The sequence below is a fragment of the Toxorhynchites rutilus genome, chromosome 3 (genome assembly GCF_029784135.1).
Source record: "Toxorhynchites rutilus septentrionalis strain SRP chromosome 3, ASM2978413v1, whole genome shotgun sequence".
Lineage (NCBI taxonomy): Eukaryota > Metazoa > Arthropoda > Insecta > Diptera > Culicidae > Toxorhynchites > Toxorhynchites rutilus.
In genome coordinates this window covers 189,280,669-189,298,324 of record NC_073746.1, presented here as the reverse complement: position 1 = coordinate 189,298,324, position 17,656 = coordinate 189,280,669, and the positions used below count along the sequence as shown (strand labels likewise).

The following is a 17,656-nucleotide window of genomic DNA, read 5'->3' as shown; positions in this document are numbered from 1 at the left end:
AATGCAACAGAAAAACACTACTTACTAGGAACAACAAAGTTTGTAATGCTAAAATGTAAGCTGCAAGCTTTCGACGACGGAGATGGCTCATAATTCAGTCGCAATTTTGTCAACCAAACCTTATACCGTTTTCTATCCGCCTTCGGGGGAAAGTTGTGGAATGAATATCCTTGGCCATTCCGTGTACGACATCCAGGAACTATACAAACCACTTTACTAGAATGCGGTGTTATAGATTGAATCCCGATATTTTCATCACAAGGCTCGTTGAAAGGTTCACTTTGCTTCCACTCGGCCATTTTCTCCACGAAGCACTGCACTGCAAATGAATTGTATCGTAATGTTTTTCGCTTTATTATTAAAGACAATGAATTGACAGAACTGTTTAATATAACAGCACTTCATTTCTTTTCAAGTTTCATTCATAATTTTATTAAAGAAATTACCCTAAAATCTCAGTCCTCCAGATGCGCCTATTTTTTCTGCCTCCTACAAACGCTGAATGAGGCCAGAATATTCGTTATTCACCGTAATATGCTGTTTGAAAGCTGTTTAAAGATTCCTAAAACCAGCAGACGACACAATCAAAGAATTACAATGAGTAATCACTGTATCAAATTTGTATATTTTCGATGGCGGTTTGTTTATGTTTTGCCCCCTAATGAGAAGCCAACACCTGCCAACACCAGGAGGCACTACCGTCGCACTGTCAACGCGAATTCATATGAAAACAAAGGGAAAATGTCAGTGGGATACCCAATATGTTGGCTCCTGTCAGTTCAATGGGGGTTCTCTAAAGACGTCACCCGGCTGGTTTCACGCAGGGGTTAGACATCAATTGAATATAGGCTACCCAAAATCAAAATCAATATGGCGTCATTTGTTTATCAACATATCATTTACGAGGATTGAAATCGAAAAATGCGCTGCTTTATTCTAACTGCATGAGCGATATTCATATTTTGGTTTCACATGGAGGTGTTCACATTTAACATGGAGTTTAAAGTTAGCCACTATTCGACTATATAACCGCACCGAGTTGTACACAACAGTAATTGATTGAACCAAAATGTCAGTAAACCGCAGCAATATTGGGTACACTGGCAATATGAGTGATTTGACGTTTTAGTCGTACCCCTGGTTTCACGGCTTACAGAGACAAGGCTAGCTACACCGGATCAGTCATTTGTTAGTGACGTCATCTGAGTCATTGAAGTAAACAATGTGTTCTTATTTTTTATTTTTCGTGCTTTGTATGTTTGTGCGTTGATAATATAGTTGATTATATTTAACACCATGAATAATTTGATAAAACATTTATCCACAAAGAACATAATTCTCGGTTTTTCGGAAAACGAAAGAATCTCTTTTTTGGCCCGATAATGTCATTTTCATAATTTATACACCCGCTCACAGCGCATTGAACCATTTTCGATTTTTCATTTCAGGAACATTTACGCGTAAGTCGGAAAACAAAATACAACTGGCGACTGTTTACACTGACTATTCGGATGACGTCATCAAAAAAAAATGTTTACTCGCTAAAGAACTAGCCTTGTCTCTGTAAGCCGTGAACTATTCCAGCTGTCACAATTCGCGTCATCGAAGGTACGGTGTCGCCACCTATGAAAGTTTCGCGTGTGAGTGAAAAATATGTATACAAACCGTTGCATATTTTCTCTGTAATTAATATACTGATTTCTCGAAAATAATAAAGAAATAAAATAAAACATACTTAAGCAAATGATACAAAACAGCCATGACGTGTTTGCACTTTCCTTTGCCAGCTTTACAGAAACACGAAAACAACCATTTGGAGAAGGAGATTTTCGTACCAATTTTTATTGTATGGGGTTCCGAGCTTGGAGATGATGACTGGAGGCAGGACGAGAAAATACTGAAGCCTTCATCGTGAACTTCTTCAACTATTAAAAGATGTCCAGCTTTGAATACTCTTTCGCCTTCGACGACTAAATGGCTTCCACCCGCAGCGTAATCGAACACATCCGCAAACTCCACAGCTACGTAGCAGGTTTCATTTTCTCCGACTGATAGCTCCTGATAATGCATGAAACAAGGTCACAGAAAAACACTTATAAGTTAAATTCAGCTTAAGCTACGGCAAAGTTTTTTTCACTGCATAAGGAAAACTCATTTTGCAACCGTTTGGAAGATAAATTGTCTTATATTTTGCTTTATACTTTTATTCAAAAAAGGTTTTATTCATTTCTCGTCACTCCACGCGTGCATCCGCGTCGAGTGTCATACAAGAACTCTCTTAATGCTAGTTACATGTGTCTTAAGCTAACTTAGCCAACAGTTTTTGGAGAGTTTCATTGGGAGGAGCCAAGTCGATTTCAAAGGGGAATAGCCAATCAATCGAATGCAGTGTTCGATGTGAATGGTGTCAAGAAATAAAATTGCTTACTGCGCTCATAAGCGCGCATATCGATTTCATGGGAAATCGTAAAGTGTCACGACGACTTTGTGTACGGTCGCGTATTTAATCAGAATAGAACTGGGTTTGTTTTGGTTTCTGGTTTATTGCCTTTAGCTGCGCGCGACATGATGTAAGGGTGCATTCATATCGCCCGCGCATGTTGGCATGGACGAATGTGGGAGAAAAACAATTAACGAAATAATGCAGTTGCGCTTGAGGAATGTTTCGTGGGAATCGTAAATTGAAGTGACCACGCATGAGTCATTTATTTTGAAACAATCAACTGCTTATGAGGAGAAGGAAAATTTGTATATTGGGAGTTTTAAGATGGACTTTGGAACGGGGTTTGAAATCATACTACACCATCCCTCTTTAAGAGAATGATGTAATGCAATGGAATCATTCTTAGTATTCAGATTATGGATTAATTATTCCTTGGCTTCTCTCAATGTTACAAATATTTCATAGACTTTTTATAGGTTTCTAAACTTTTATTTTCCAAAGCTGTTGGTATATTGTAAACAATGGTATGTGGTTTTGTATAATATTGGTAATTTGATATATTTCTAAAGATTTCTATAAATAATTGTAATATAATTGGTTTTTGCGAATGAAGTAACTTCTCTAAAAATGAATGTTGTTTGATTTTATATTTTTATCAATCTGTTTTTGTGTACTGTCTGTGTATGTTCTGTTTTGGGGTTCTGAATCCTGCAGTTTGTATCTAGTATTTCTTGAACTATATATGGTCCGTCATAGAATGGATCAAGTTTTCTTCTGTTTTCTATTTTTAGATAAACTTTGTCGTTTACTGTTAAATGAATTGGATTAATGACATTTTCTGAGTTTTTTGCTCTTTGAATTTTCTGCTCAATTAATTTGGTTCTTGCTATTTCATTAGATCGTTGTAATTTAAATTTTAGTTCTTTACTATATTGTTCAAAATTATATATTGGTTCAGTTCCTTTTTCAAATAATTCTTGTGGTAATTTAGCTTTAGTTCCAAAAATTAATTCATGAGGGGTAAATTCATGGTGTGAATGTGGGGTTGTGTTATAATTGAAAGCATAGAATTTTAACCATTCATCCCAATCCGTTTGATGTTCGTTAACGAAAGATCTCAGATATTCATTTAAACATCTATGATTTCTCTCTAACGATCCAATCGTCTGGGGGTGATAGGCTGTACTAAATTTTTGTTCAACTTTAAGCGTTTTACAGATCTGTTCAAAGACTTCGTTATTATACTCAGTTCCTTGATCAGAACGTAAGGTTAAAAATGTTCCGTAAGTTAAAATAAAATTGTCTACTAATGCTTTAGCAATTACGTTTGCTTCTTTAGTAGGTACTGGAATTAATACGACATATTTCGTTAAATCGCATTGAATACTAACTGCATATCTATTGTTGTTGTTACTTTTTGGTAATGGTCCAACTGTATCTATTGAAATACTTTCGAATGGGTGATTTGGTGTTGTAGTAACTACTTGTTTTTCTTTTGTATGCTTTATGACTTTGTTTCGTTTGCATAATTCACAGGCCTTGATGAATTCTGCAATCGATCTTTTCATATTGCTCCAATTATACACTTCTCTAATTTGAAGGTACAACTTATGTTGACCAATGTGACCTCCTGTAGGGGTGTTATGGTAATCATTCAATACTTTTTGGATGTCTTTTATTTTTGTTAAAAACATTGGTGGATTGTAAATAATAATTTCTATTGAATACACTTGAGTATTCGCTAATATTTTAAAGTTTTCAATTGATATCATTTTAAATATTTCGTCTTTTGTCGACAGCGCTAATTTCTTTTGGTTCATTTTAATCATTGTTTCTTCTATTTTCAGAAGTGCAGATTCTAATGTCTGACTTCCATGTAAAATTTGTTGATGCACTTGGGCAATAATTTTATTGTTTTTCTTTAAATAAAATATCATTCCATATTTGTCGACGCGTGTTTCGAGTTTAATTAATTTCTTCGTTTCTGATGGATTATTTGTCATGTACGTAGAGAAGTGATCAGTTTCTCGTGGTACAGAAATTTGATTATCAGATGTTTTCATATTTGAATTATTTTTCGAATTACGAGTCATCGCTCTTGTGCTTACTCCTAATATATTTAAATTTTTTAATTCATCAGAGGAGGTTACTATTCTTGATAAAGCATCTGCTCCTACATTTGATTTTCCTGCTATGTATTCAATTGTAAAGTCATATTCTTCTAAATCAAGACGCATTCTAGTTAATTTTGAAGTTGGATTTTTCATACCGAATAAGAAAACTAACGGTCTATGATCCGTTTGTACTAAAAATTTTCTACCGTACAGGTAAGGTTTGAAGTAATTAATAGCCCAATGTATGGCTGTTAATTCTTTTAGAATCACTGGTTTATTCTTTTCACCAGGTGTAAAAGTTTTGCTTGCAAAAGCTATTGGTAAATTTCCATGTTGTGTTTGTTGAGACAATACAGCTCCACAACCTATATCTGAAGCATCTGTTGTTAATATAAATTGCTTCGTAAAATCTGGATATTGTAATAATCTTGGTGACATTAATGAATTTCTTAGAGTGTTGAATGCATTTTGACAACTATTGGTCCATATAAATTGTGAATTTTTCTTCAATAGTTGATTAAGGGGATTTGCTATTAATGCAAAATTTGGTACGAATTTACGATAATAATTACAAAATGCAACGAATCTTCTAACTTCGTCTGCATTTTTAGGAACTGGATAATTTTGAATAGTTGAAAATTTGGAATCATCTGGTAACATGCCATATTCTGTTATTTTATGACCTAGAAAGGTAACTTCAGTGCTAAAAAATTTGCATTTCTGCGCATTTAGCTTCAAATTGTAATATCTTAATCTTTCAAAAACTTGATTTAGATTTGAAATATGATGGTTTACAGAACATCCTACGACTATAATATCGTCGATGTAAATGAAAGCTAATTCTGGGGTTAAACCAGCCATTGCAATTGTCATCATACGTTGAAAACTGTTTGGACTTATATTCAATCCAAACGGTAATCTTGTATATTGATAATGTCCGTTTTGTGTTGAAAATGCCGTAAATTTTCTAGACTCATTGTCCAAAGGTATTTGATGAAAACCTGACATGAGATCTAATGTTGAAAAATATTTTGCTCTGCCAAGTTGATCTAAAATATCGTCAATTCTTGGTAGAGGAAATTTGTCTGCTAAAATTTTTTTATTTAGTTGTCTAAAATCAACGACTAAACGCCATTTTTTGTCATTATTTTGGGATTTTTTCGGTACTAGAAGTATAGGAGAGTTGTATGGTGAAACTGAAGGTTCCACTATATTACTCTCTAACATTTTGTTTACCTGTTGATTAATTTCGGTTTGTTGCGCATGAATCGTCTTGTAATTAGGAATATATACAGGAACTTTATCACTTAGAACAATGTTCTGTGAATAGAAATTGTTTTGAGTAACATCCTCCTCTGGAAGACAAAATATGTCTTGATAATCATTAATTAATTTTTTAAATTTATCTTTAGCATATGGAGGAATTTTGTCCGTGTTTATGCTTTTAAAAATCTCTTCGGATCTCTTATTATTAATATTTTTGGTATTTACATTAAGAATAGAATAATCGTTTAAAATACTTAATGTAGGCTTAAATTTAGAATAATGTATGTACAAAGGTTTATTCGTAGTATTTACAAATTTTACATAAGGCTTTAAAGGTGAAATTATAGTGTTACCACAGAAAACTCCTGGGTAAATTTCTTCTGAATGGACTACCATATCCTCTCTAATGTTTAAATATGGTATCCTTCTGATAACTTCACTACGACTTGGTAGCATGAAGCCTTCATTTAAGTTGTCTTCTATTGGTACTGAAATTTGTATATTGGCTATATTAAATGTAAGTAGCCAATGTTCATAATCTATTAAACATTTATAATTTATTAAAAAATCTCGACCTAGAATACCATCAGCCGTAATTGGTAAGTCTGCGGTAACTAGGTGAAAATCGTGATTTAAAGTTAATGTATTATTAAAGCATAAAGATGTATTTGTTAAACCTAATGTTTCTACACTATTTTCCGTAATGCCGGTTAATTTAATCTTATTGTTAGTATTTACATGTTGATTTGGGAGAATATTTCGTGCTTTGAACAACGAAATATCTGCACCGGTGTCAATGATCAAGTTGCATATTTTATTTCCAGTCATGTGCACTTTGACTTGGATAAAATTTGATGCATTTAAATTTAATGTCAAAATCGGTATGCCTGTCCGTAACAATTGTTCAGTTAGTCGACATCTGTTAGCAATTGTTACTGGTTGGCTAAAAAATAATCGGTATTTGCTTGATTGTTCCCATTATTTGCAATATTGTTGTTGAACGGTACCATAGCTTGGCAAGTATTATCTGATTCGTTTTGTGGGTGAAATCCATTATTGTTTGCATGATTATTCAGTCGAGGAATGTCTTGCTGATTTACTACGTACATTCTCGCTGGTACATTATTTCTATTGAAATTTCTGTTAACGTTTCTGTTTTGATTTTGATTGAAATTTCGTTGAAAAGGGTATTGTTGTAAATTTTGATTGAAATTTGGTTGTTGTCGGGAATTTTGGATTGAATTTCTATTAGTAGGATACTGATGGTTAATGGGATATTGTCGGTTGAGGTTTCTATTGAGGTTATTTGGATATCTTGCTTGATATCTTCCATGGAAATAATTTCTTTGATTATTTCTTTCATAAACCATAGGGTTTCTGTAATTGAAATTTCGGTTTGTGTTATAATGATTTGGTTGTCTAGCCTTAATCGACTGCAGTACGACTGCGTTTGAATCAGTATTGTCCTTTTCATTTTCTACCATTACGTTGATGGCCTCTTGTAAATTGTCGAATTTGCCAATTTTCAGCATCATTTTGGTCTCTCTGTTGGGTGTTTCTTTGATAAGTGTTTTGATCGCTACCTTTTGAGACATTTTCCTTGCGACTGTGTCGGGAATTTGTTCTCTTATATAGGTATCTTTGAGCTTATCTGTCAATTCATCGAGTTGTTTAGTGAATTTCTCGATTTCATTTGTCGATTTGAGTCTCAAATTCATCAGATTAGCTAAGGCTATGTCTGAATTTGATTTCTCTTCGCAATTTGTTTGGATTTTTGCGACTATTTCGTCATAATCCGTTGGAGATATTGAGAATAAATTTCTCGCTTTTCCAGTTAATTTTGTTAGTATAATTTGAATTGCGGCTGCTTTGCTTTCGATTGGAACTATGGTCTTTGCCAAGTTCACCGCGTCTATAAATGATTTAACACCACTTGCGTTTCCGTCATAAGTGGGTATCAGCGTTGCTAATTCAGCGGCTGTTTTAATATTAAGAGCCATGTTGGATACTTTGTGTATTTTAATATACCAAATTAAAATTTTTGTCAATATTTTAAATTTAATTTTTCTTTGTTTTAAATTAATTTCACTTTTCACTCTCAATAGTGAATCGTCAGTGCTTAATTTATAGGGTTTTAGTAAACCACTTGATTTACCAAGTGTCTCTGGTTCACTATCGTATTCCCTTTGTATTACTTCTGATTCATCTAAAATTTTGATGGCCTTCTGATATATTTGTTTCAGTGCACCATAAGTTTCAACTTCGTCATTCCAGACTGAAGCTCCAAGTCTATACTCGAAAGATTTTAGTATTGTTCGATATTTGGCTAAGTTTTCTTGTAACTGTTGCCTTTTGACTTCAATATTATGTAAAGTTCTTGGTCTGTTTTTATTTTTGTTCAAATTCTGATATCCCTTTTTCAGATATGATTCAATTTCTTTGAGTTGTTCCATTTAGGAAGACTCATTTTTATTCATAAATTCTCAGAATTTTATCTTTTCGGACTAATGATAAGAACAAATTTGCGAAAAAATATATATATTATTTTATTGATTATTTTTCATTTGCCTTCTATTCCTTTTTGCTTCGGCCAATCTTTGTCGTCTTCTCTCTTTCTGGCCGGGAAGTTTTAGCCACGTAATCGGATCACATCCGGGTAATTCATCTATTCTGTCTAGTAATTCTTCATACGATTCGAGTTTAGTATTTTCTCCAAATACTACTATATCAGGTGCGAAAGCTCCTTCGCCCTTTCCTTTGCTTACATCGGCTAATAATTTCAGAAAATCTTCAAAATCGTCTTTAATCATTTTTATAAGATTTTTGAAGTAGAGGTAAAAAAAAAATAATATATAATTTTCGTTATATTATTTTCTTATGATATTATTTCTTTGCTGTAATTTTTGTATATTAAGTTATTCTATTAGCGGCCATTCATATATAGTCTAAAGCTTTAGGCAATTGATGCCATAGTTTGTGCCGACTGTGCAGCTTTCAGTGCTTCTTTACGTACACACTGCTTATAATTCTTGTATAGTTTAATGAAAGCAAATATTAATAAAATCGCAAGTATAATCCATAATAATAACTCTTGCGTTTCGTGGAATAAAGTGTGTTGTTCCACGTGGTTTAGGATATTTACTTGTGGGTCTCCTGTATTTTGAATAGTTTTCTTGTCAAACAGGCCCATTTCTACTTTCTCGAAGCATATTCAATTAATTACATGCATTGTTTTTCATTATGCATTATACATTATAGTCATTGGTAAATGTATCGAAATTTATTGTTTCTATACCGAATATATTATTATCAAAACTCATTATTTGGAAATAATTTTTATAAATACTTTGTAACCGAGGGTATGTAATTCGAACACTTCATAAAGAAACATATAATCATTCTAGCCTATACGTTCAGTTCGATAAGTGCTGTACGTTTTATTTTGATATACATCAGTTTCAATTGCTTACTTCATATCGTCGGTTTCATTCCAGATTTAGCTCCTTCTGCTCTCTGTTGGTCCCGCCTGTCAGTTCCTTATTGCTGACAATGGTCTCGCCTTCCGATGTTCCTGCTTCTGTTCATTTATCTTCGCGTTACACTTTCCGCTGCTGCTCTTGCTGTTTCTCCTTATTAAGGTTAACTTTTCATTTTATTCACATGGGAAAATAAGTTGTCTCTGTTGATTTTCTCCCAGCACTTTTGGTTTGATCTTCATTGAAATTATTTTCGTAAGGAGTTTTTTTTATTTTGTTTCCCTCCTATTCAGTGTCAGTATTTATATTATACCGCTTTTCTGGCACTTTTCCGATCACATTGTTTGTAACACTTTTTGAATTTCTCCCAGCACTATTTGTTTAGATTTCGCTATTGTTCCAATGTTTGCTGTTCGAATTATCACTCGCCTGTTGGCACGACACTTAATATTCACTATTTAAGCTTGTCCAGTTGTCCATAATAAATATATATTTCATATATATTTTTTTTTTTTCAGTCTGCGCTAAAGTTGATTACACAAACTTCGGGGATTTTTCTCCCTTTCCTTAACTTTTCTTCTCATACTTTTATTTTGGCTTTTCCATTGAGCTGTGGCGGTAATTGCACTCAAGTTTACCACTCGCCATGTAATTATATAGTTTATATTGTAATGCCAATAATATTGTTCACATCACCAATATTGTTCATCACACGCGGCCTTGTACTTATTTTCAATATTCTTCACATAAATCACTTCCGAAGATTGCAGGTTTAATTTCACGGTCGCCATGTCTTATATTTTGCTTTATACTTTTATTCAAAAAAGGTTTTATTCATTTCTCGTCACTCCACGCGTGCATCCGCGTCGAGTGTCATACAAGAACTCTCTTAATGCTAGTTACATGTGTCTTAAGCTAACTTAGCCAACAGTTTTTGGAGAGTTTCATTGGGAGGAGCCAAGTCGATTTCAAAGGGGAATAGCCAATCAATCGAATGCAGTGTTCGATGTGAATGGTGTCAAGAAATAAAATTGCTTACTGCGCTCATAAGCGCGCATATCGATTTCATGGGAAATCGTAAAGTGTCACGACGACTTTGTGTACGGTCGCGTATTTAATCAGAATAGAACTGGGTTTGTTTTGGTTTCTGGTTTATTGCCTTTAGCTGCGCGCGACATGATGTAAGGGTGCATTCATATCGCCCGCGCATGTTGGCATGGACGAATGTGGGAGAAAAACAATTAACGAAATAATGCAGTTGCGCTTGAGGAATGTTTCGTGGGAATCGTAAATTGAAGTGACCACGCATGAGTCATTTATTTTGAAACAATCAACTGCTTATGAGGAGAAGGAAAATTTGTATATTGGGAGTTTTAAGATGGACTTTGGAACGGGGTTTGAAATCATACTACAAAATGTTGCACACGATTATTAATTTTTATTAAAATTTAGTATCCTGAAAGTTTGTTTACTTTCTCACAAGTAAAGACAGTGTCCTTCGGATGCGGTAAGAAAACGTTTTCCCCTGCAGTAAATTTATGTAATTTAACTAAATTAGCATCCTAGAGGATAGTTCTTTCGATACATACTCACCATTACGAAAATTTCTGCAAAAAACGTTAAAAACGGTGCGTTCAAAAATCACATTCTTTTTGCAATTCTTCGTTGACATTCGCTTCACTCACACATGCTGTCAAATTCAGCTTCGTAGTCGCGAATAATCCCCTGTGACTGAAGCTGCTTTGAGTAAAAAGTTAGATCACTATCGAAATCGGATTTTTGACGTAGGACTACGTCTTTCATTTCTGCACCGGCGCGTAAGGTCAAAGTTTCGAAAACGAAAGCGTGACGCTTGGAGTGTAAGGTTTTGAACGTTAATACCTCTTTTCCGGCTGAACAAAGTGGTATGATTTCATTCGAAACACAAAATATCCAAAACAACAGAATATTATCATTCACTAACAGGAAACCTTGGGGGTCTCCGTAGCCACATTGGTTGCGTGTTCGCTTAGTAAGCGATCGATCGTGAGTTCAAAACTCAGGGCCCTCATTGACCATCTTTGTGTTGTTACAGAATAACTACGTCCATGCAACAATCATCAGCGATGGAGATCGATCCACGGTCGAAATAAGATCGATTCATCCATACAACTGCTCTGCTCTGCAAGACACATCGGGCTGCTGTTCTATAAATAACTCAACAATTATCAATCAACTGTCTCCGCTGTCCGGTCTAACTGGACAACGGAAGAACAGAACGAATACTCTTACGCCTAAATAGCTACTGTGAAATGTAATATACCATATACAATGGTATAGAAGGAATACTATTACGCCGAAAAGTGGCAACTGTGTAATGTGCTAATTATAAATATGATAAACATGTGACATGTACACGATTAAAATTTGGCTCTGTTACAGCTAAAATTCTAATGAGCCTGCAATAAACAAATGAGATAAAAAAAATAACAGGAAACCATGTTTCAATTGCTTAAAAATTACATTGAAAACAGGCTATTGAAATCACACAAATCTATATATAAGCTGACGCCCGCTAGGAAATCCACTCAATGATTGTGTAGCGGTTGGTGTACGATCTGTGTGTTTCCCTAACACTAAACTGACCAGACGTGTATATTTGAAATAGCATAAAATGTAAAAACTCGATTTTATATACCATTATCAAATCAAGTCGCAAGGTTATGATAAACATTTCACGAAAATATTTTGCGCCATTTGTTTTTTTTTCTATGTCTGTAATAAATCGTATATGAATATAGCAAAAGTCGTATTTGGAGCTTTGATAATTCATGAATATATTCATATTAGATCGCAATTCAATTTCAACATAATCGCTATTATAGCCGTTCAAAGTTACATATTCATCCAAACAAATTCGGTAAGCATTTGCCATGTATGTATATGGCCTCCAATTTTGCATGCATATGCCAGTTAGGCGCATTATATGCCAACCAAATTTTAGGGCATATGATGTTATATATACGCTTGTTATGCGATTTAATGTTTGCTGGGTTGGCTAAATTGATACTAAACACCATGGATGTTCGCGACCGACATCGCGAAAGAGGAACAAGAATATAAAAAAAAATATAGGAGGTTGTGTCCAAGATACGACCGCATTTATTTTATTTTATTTTTATTGTCGTCAATCTAAATTGTAGACCGATACATTCTTAATACTACTTAAAACTACTTACTTAAAACTAAAAATCTAAAGAGAGCTGGCTGGATAATTTATTCGTTTAATTTAAAAGACGATTTTAACAAGTTACAGAATCATTTTATTTATTTATTTATTTCGTCAAACCAGCGTAGACTAAATATGCTGCCCAAATATTACAGTGAAATTTAACGATATCTTATGCTATTCAGATAGTCTTTGAGCATTGACCTTGACATGGTTACATCAATTGTTTCACTGTGTTAGTTACAGAGGCTCATCATACGATTAATAGGACTATATTTGGCATAATTTGTTCTTCGATAATCTATGTAAAAAATGTTAGGGTTTCTCAGGTTCCTAATCGGTGCGTAAAATTTAGGTTTCCTAATATTTCTTCTGAGTCCACTCGTTGTGATATGATATCAATAATAAATAGAATCATGGCAGAGTTCCGACGTTCTTTTATACCAGGGACAGACATACAGCTGTACTTGCGTTGTACGTGTACAGCGTTATACAGGTACCATCGTACCATGACAGACATACTTTGGTTGTACATTGTACCGTATGTCAAACTGACAATCAGATATTTTTCCAATTTCCACCACATATTTCAATGAAGAAGGTTTTTATTTAGTGTCTAAACTATCAAACACAACAAAAAAGTTTCCAATCTGAGTTATTAACTTAAAAGAAAGTCAATGAAAAGAACGTTTATCAAGTGATTTGATTCTGCTTGTTCATGCTACCCACCACTAACCGTCTATGGCGCTGCGCACAGTACAACTGTAGCCATGTACAGCGGTAAAACAGGTCGGTACAGGTACAGCGATTGTACCGAGTTGCTTGCATGGTTCTAGCGCTGTACATGGTGACAGACATACAATTTTCGAAGTACAACGCAAGTACAGCTGTATGTCTGTCATAAGTATTAGGCTTTTAATATTGATTAGCATACAGCGTGCTTCATATGGAGGTAGATGATATGAAGACCAACCTAGTTTACGAATAACAAAAATTGTTTTTGTACAGATTCAATTCTGTCTTCGTGTGAAGTTATGTAGGGGGACCATACAATACTACAGTATTCGAGAATTGATCTGACGTATGTAATATACAATGTTTTTATTGTGTACGGATCCTGGAAATGGTAACTAAAGCGTTTAATGAAGCTCAACATATTATTTGCTCTATGGATGATTGTATTATAAAGATCCACGAAGGTTAGTTTCGAATCTAAGATCACACCTAAATCTCTTACTCGTTGACATCTACTGATGGGTTGATTACCCAGTATAACATCATTGTTAAATGGTGTTATTCTTCTTGTAAAAGTAATCAAAGTGCATTTCCTAACATTGAGCTGTAATAAACTCTTAGTGCACCAATTATAAACTATGTCAACTTCATTTTTGAATGTTTGAGAGTCTGCTTCATTCTTTATTTCCATATACAGTTTCATATCATCTGCGTAGATAAGTGCCTTAACACTGTTAAGAAAAACGCAAACGTCATTAACAAATAAAATGAACAAAAGTGGTCCCAAATGAGAGCCTTGAGGAACTCCGGATGTAACAAATATTGGTTTTGAAATTTCCCCATTAAATCTTACCATTTGGGTGCGGTCAGTCAAATATGATTCTAGCCATTTCAATAGCTTGACTTCTATCCCTATTTTTTGAAGTTTAAGAAGGAGTAAAGGTATATCAACACGATCGAAAGCCTTACTAAAATCAGTGTATTGTTGACGTAGAACTACGATGTTAATTTATATAAGTCGCTTGACCTTCGGATATTATTCTATAATGTGAAATTTTAGAAACAAATGCTTAGTAGAATAATCTCTGAAATGATTTTTTCATTGTAGAATCAGTTGACGATAATTGATTGATGATTCATTCTTGCCCTCGCAAAACAATCGTATGTCGCAATTTATTTCATGTCAATGCATTGAAAATTTACCTCGAAGGCTATTCCGGTGGCCTTTTTCGAAATTGACATAGACTCGGCTACAGTCGATTATATACATGTTGCACCAGCACCATTATTCCATATCTCATAACTACATCAATATATCTTTGGCACCGCATGTAAACAACAACAATGACAACACTTGCAAGTATCAAATATCATGCTACATGTTATTTAGTATTGCCTCAAAGGAATCGCACCTCTAGATATCGTTCGTACAAACTAAGCGTAAACCAAGCGCCAAACAAGCGTTCACCATAGCATGCATACAGAGCCATACATTGGTGGCTTGAAACTACTAGCAATATAAACATTTCTCATCATTTTGCGCTATTCTCAAAAGAAACGCTTCTGTTAATATTACTGGCCTCGAAAAGAGTTGCATTACTTTCTCATGCTCGAGAGAAGCGCAGCTGTCACCCTTAGTGGAGGAAGTTTTGCTACTGGCAAGCAAAACCTAATCGCATACAAAATTCCAGAACATTTACTTTCTTGATGACTAAACAAGAGAAATAAACTATTTTTGTTAATAACAACCTTGAAAACAGTAGCAATGCTTCATTATGATCAATATTAGCGCAAATGCAATCCTAGTTGAAGGCAGTTTTGCGACTGGCACGCGAACCCAAATAAATTATAACATTCCAGTAAGACATTCAAGATGCTTGGTATTCCCAAATAATTTTTTGGTGCACAACCTTAACGTCTGCTTCGCCATAACGTCAGTTTAATGCATTGATGCATTCTCAAAGGCACCAACGAAGCCCTTATGAAGACGGAAAATAAACAATGTTAACTGCTTGGAAAAAGACTGAATTATGCCACACAGCTTGTACTCTGCAGTAACACCCATGGATGCGAATTCGCTGATGAGTTTGTCAAGAGCGACCGCCTTCACCACCAGCGGGGGGAGCTTGATTTTGGTTGCTGCTTGGGTAACGGCGTTTACATTTTCGACCGACGCGCCGAAATCGCCTACTTCGCTGTTGTTCGGTGCGGTGTCACATTTACGAAGGCTCGGTTCAGTGCGAGCGCTTTTCACTGTACTAACACCGCGTGCATCATTAGATGACGCATACCTCGAAATTTTATTGCCCCTGGCAATGCGTTCGTTTTTTGCAGGGCTCGAGCCTGCCTTCCTCTTCTTCTTGCTCATCGCACACTACGCGAAGCGTCCAATTTATGACGCGGAAAGAAGAACACACGATACGAATAACGCGAGAAACGAACACAAAAATCAAACGACGATTTCCAAGTTGGATTACCACTGGTGGGGTCCAATCTTAGATCGAAGCGCAGCGAAAGCAAAGTGAACTGGATTACTCAACAGTCCGATGCCGAATGAAAGTTTGCCTTTTTTTTACCTAAATTTTCTTTATTTTCCATGGATTTTGATTATACAAAGTTTTAACATTATAAGTGATCTGCCTTACTTCTAGCACTACATCTTTGTTATTATTTTTTTTATGTATTTATTATTGTTAATGATGAGTTTTGACTCATCCTATTTCTATTTTCAACGTTTCAATATGTTTTGTATATTTTAATTATTAAAATATAACCCTACCTACTTAAACTAATTTTAACCTAAACCATAATCTAGCTGTACAGATTGCTTATGATTGTATTGTTGGAGGCATGGCAGCAACCCCTGAATCTTTCTACCAACAGTTCAATTTTTTCACCCAACGGCAGGATATTAGCCAACTCGTGTATCTCAGTGTTTCGTGTCCTAGGTGGACTCTTTAAGATCATACGAAGGATCTTGTTCTGAATTCTCTGTAATCTTAGTTTATGACTATTTGCACAGCTCTTCCAGATCGGCACGCCATATACAATCACTGGAAAGATGACTTGTTTGTAAATAGCAAGCTTGTTCTTCAGTGACAGAGTCGAGTTGCGATTTATTAAGTAAGTGACCTCACTAGACCATTCCACCGCAGTACCACTAAGTCTGACTTTGACATCATCAGCCGGCACAAGTCGGGAAGATTTAGAATATGGGAAAAGTATGGTCTGGGTCTTCGCCGCGTTGATACAAATTTTCCATTTGTTGAAATATTCTGAAAGGACGTCCAAGCCTCTCTGAAGTTTGGCAGCGAGAGCTCTAGTCACTCTACCCTTATAAATGATTGCGGTGTCATCTGCGAACAGCGACAGAACGCCATCATCCGGAAGGGGAGGAAGGTCTGATGTGAAGATGTGGAAGAGTATTGGCCCAAGAATACTTCTTTGAGGTACTCCGGCGTTAATGTTGAATAAATCTGAGTTCGTGCCATTCAGAAAGACCCGGAATATTCTGTTGGAAAGATAATTTTTGATTATCTTCACAAGGAAAATCGGAAAATTGTATCTGTGCAGCTTGTACACCAGACCTTCATGCCAGACATTGTCGAATGCTTTTTCAACGTCCAACAATGCCATAGCAGATGTTTTTGCAACCGACTTGTTTCGTCTGATAATGTTACAAACTCTTGTCAGTTGGTGAACAGTGGATCGTCCCTTTCGGAATCCAAATTGTTCTTCAAGAAAAACATTGTTCTCCTCAGCAATAGTGAGCAGTCTAGAAAGAATAGCTTTTTCAAAAAGTTTAGAAACAGCTGACAGTAGACTTATGGGATGATAGCTAGAAGGCCTAGAACGATCCTTCCCAGGTTTAAGGATTGGTATGACTTTGGCTATCTTCCAGCTCAAGGGAAAGTAACCAAGTCGGAGGCATTGATTAAATATAAATGCTAAATGATGTCACTCAGTTTCTTGAGTTCCAGATTAAAAGTATTGTCGAAACCGGGGGCCTTCATATTCTTCGAATTTTTCAGAGAGGCCAACAATTCGTCAGCTGTGATATCTTGATTGATTGGAACAATAAATTGACTTTGATCAATGAGGTGATTTGTATCTGAAACGGAAATCTCAAAGGGACTAATAATGTTCAATCCAAGATTGTGGGAGTTGACGAAGTGCTGTCCTATCTCATTGGCCTTCTCTGCAGGTGTCACCAAACGATCTGTTGTGCTGTTAACCGAAATAAGAGGGGTAAGCGGAGGAATAGGTCTAGGTTTGCTTTTCAAAACTTTGGCTAGTTTCCAAAATGGACGTGCACAATCTGGAAGAGACTGAAGCAAGCTTGAGAAGTGACTATTACGGAGCTCCACGAGTCTGGCTTGAATAATTTTGGAAAGATTGTTTGAATTTGTTCTGA

The 17,656-nt window shown here is 35.3% G+C and overlaps 1 protein-coding gene across 2 annotated transcripts in view; it reads right to left on the bottom strand.

Annotated features, from left to right (window-relative positions):
* LOC129775347 (uncharacterized) overlaps positions 1-17,656 on the bottom strand; it is a 78,768-nt gene that overhangs the window by 1,556 nt on the left and 59,556 nt on the right. Inside the window, exon 2 of one of the 2 annotated variants that reach the window (XM_055780012.1) lies at positions 26-319. In XM_055780012.1, coding sequence (XP_055635987.1) covers positions 26-299 — 274 coding nt within the window. In that variant the 5' untranslated portion in view covers positions 300-319. Of the gene's footprint in view, positions 1-25; positions 955-17,656 lie in introns of those variants that run through there. The other variant, XM_055780013.1, reaches the window with a different exon arrangement.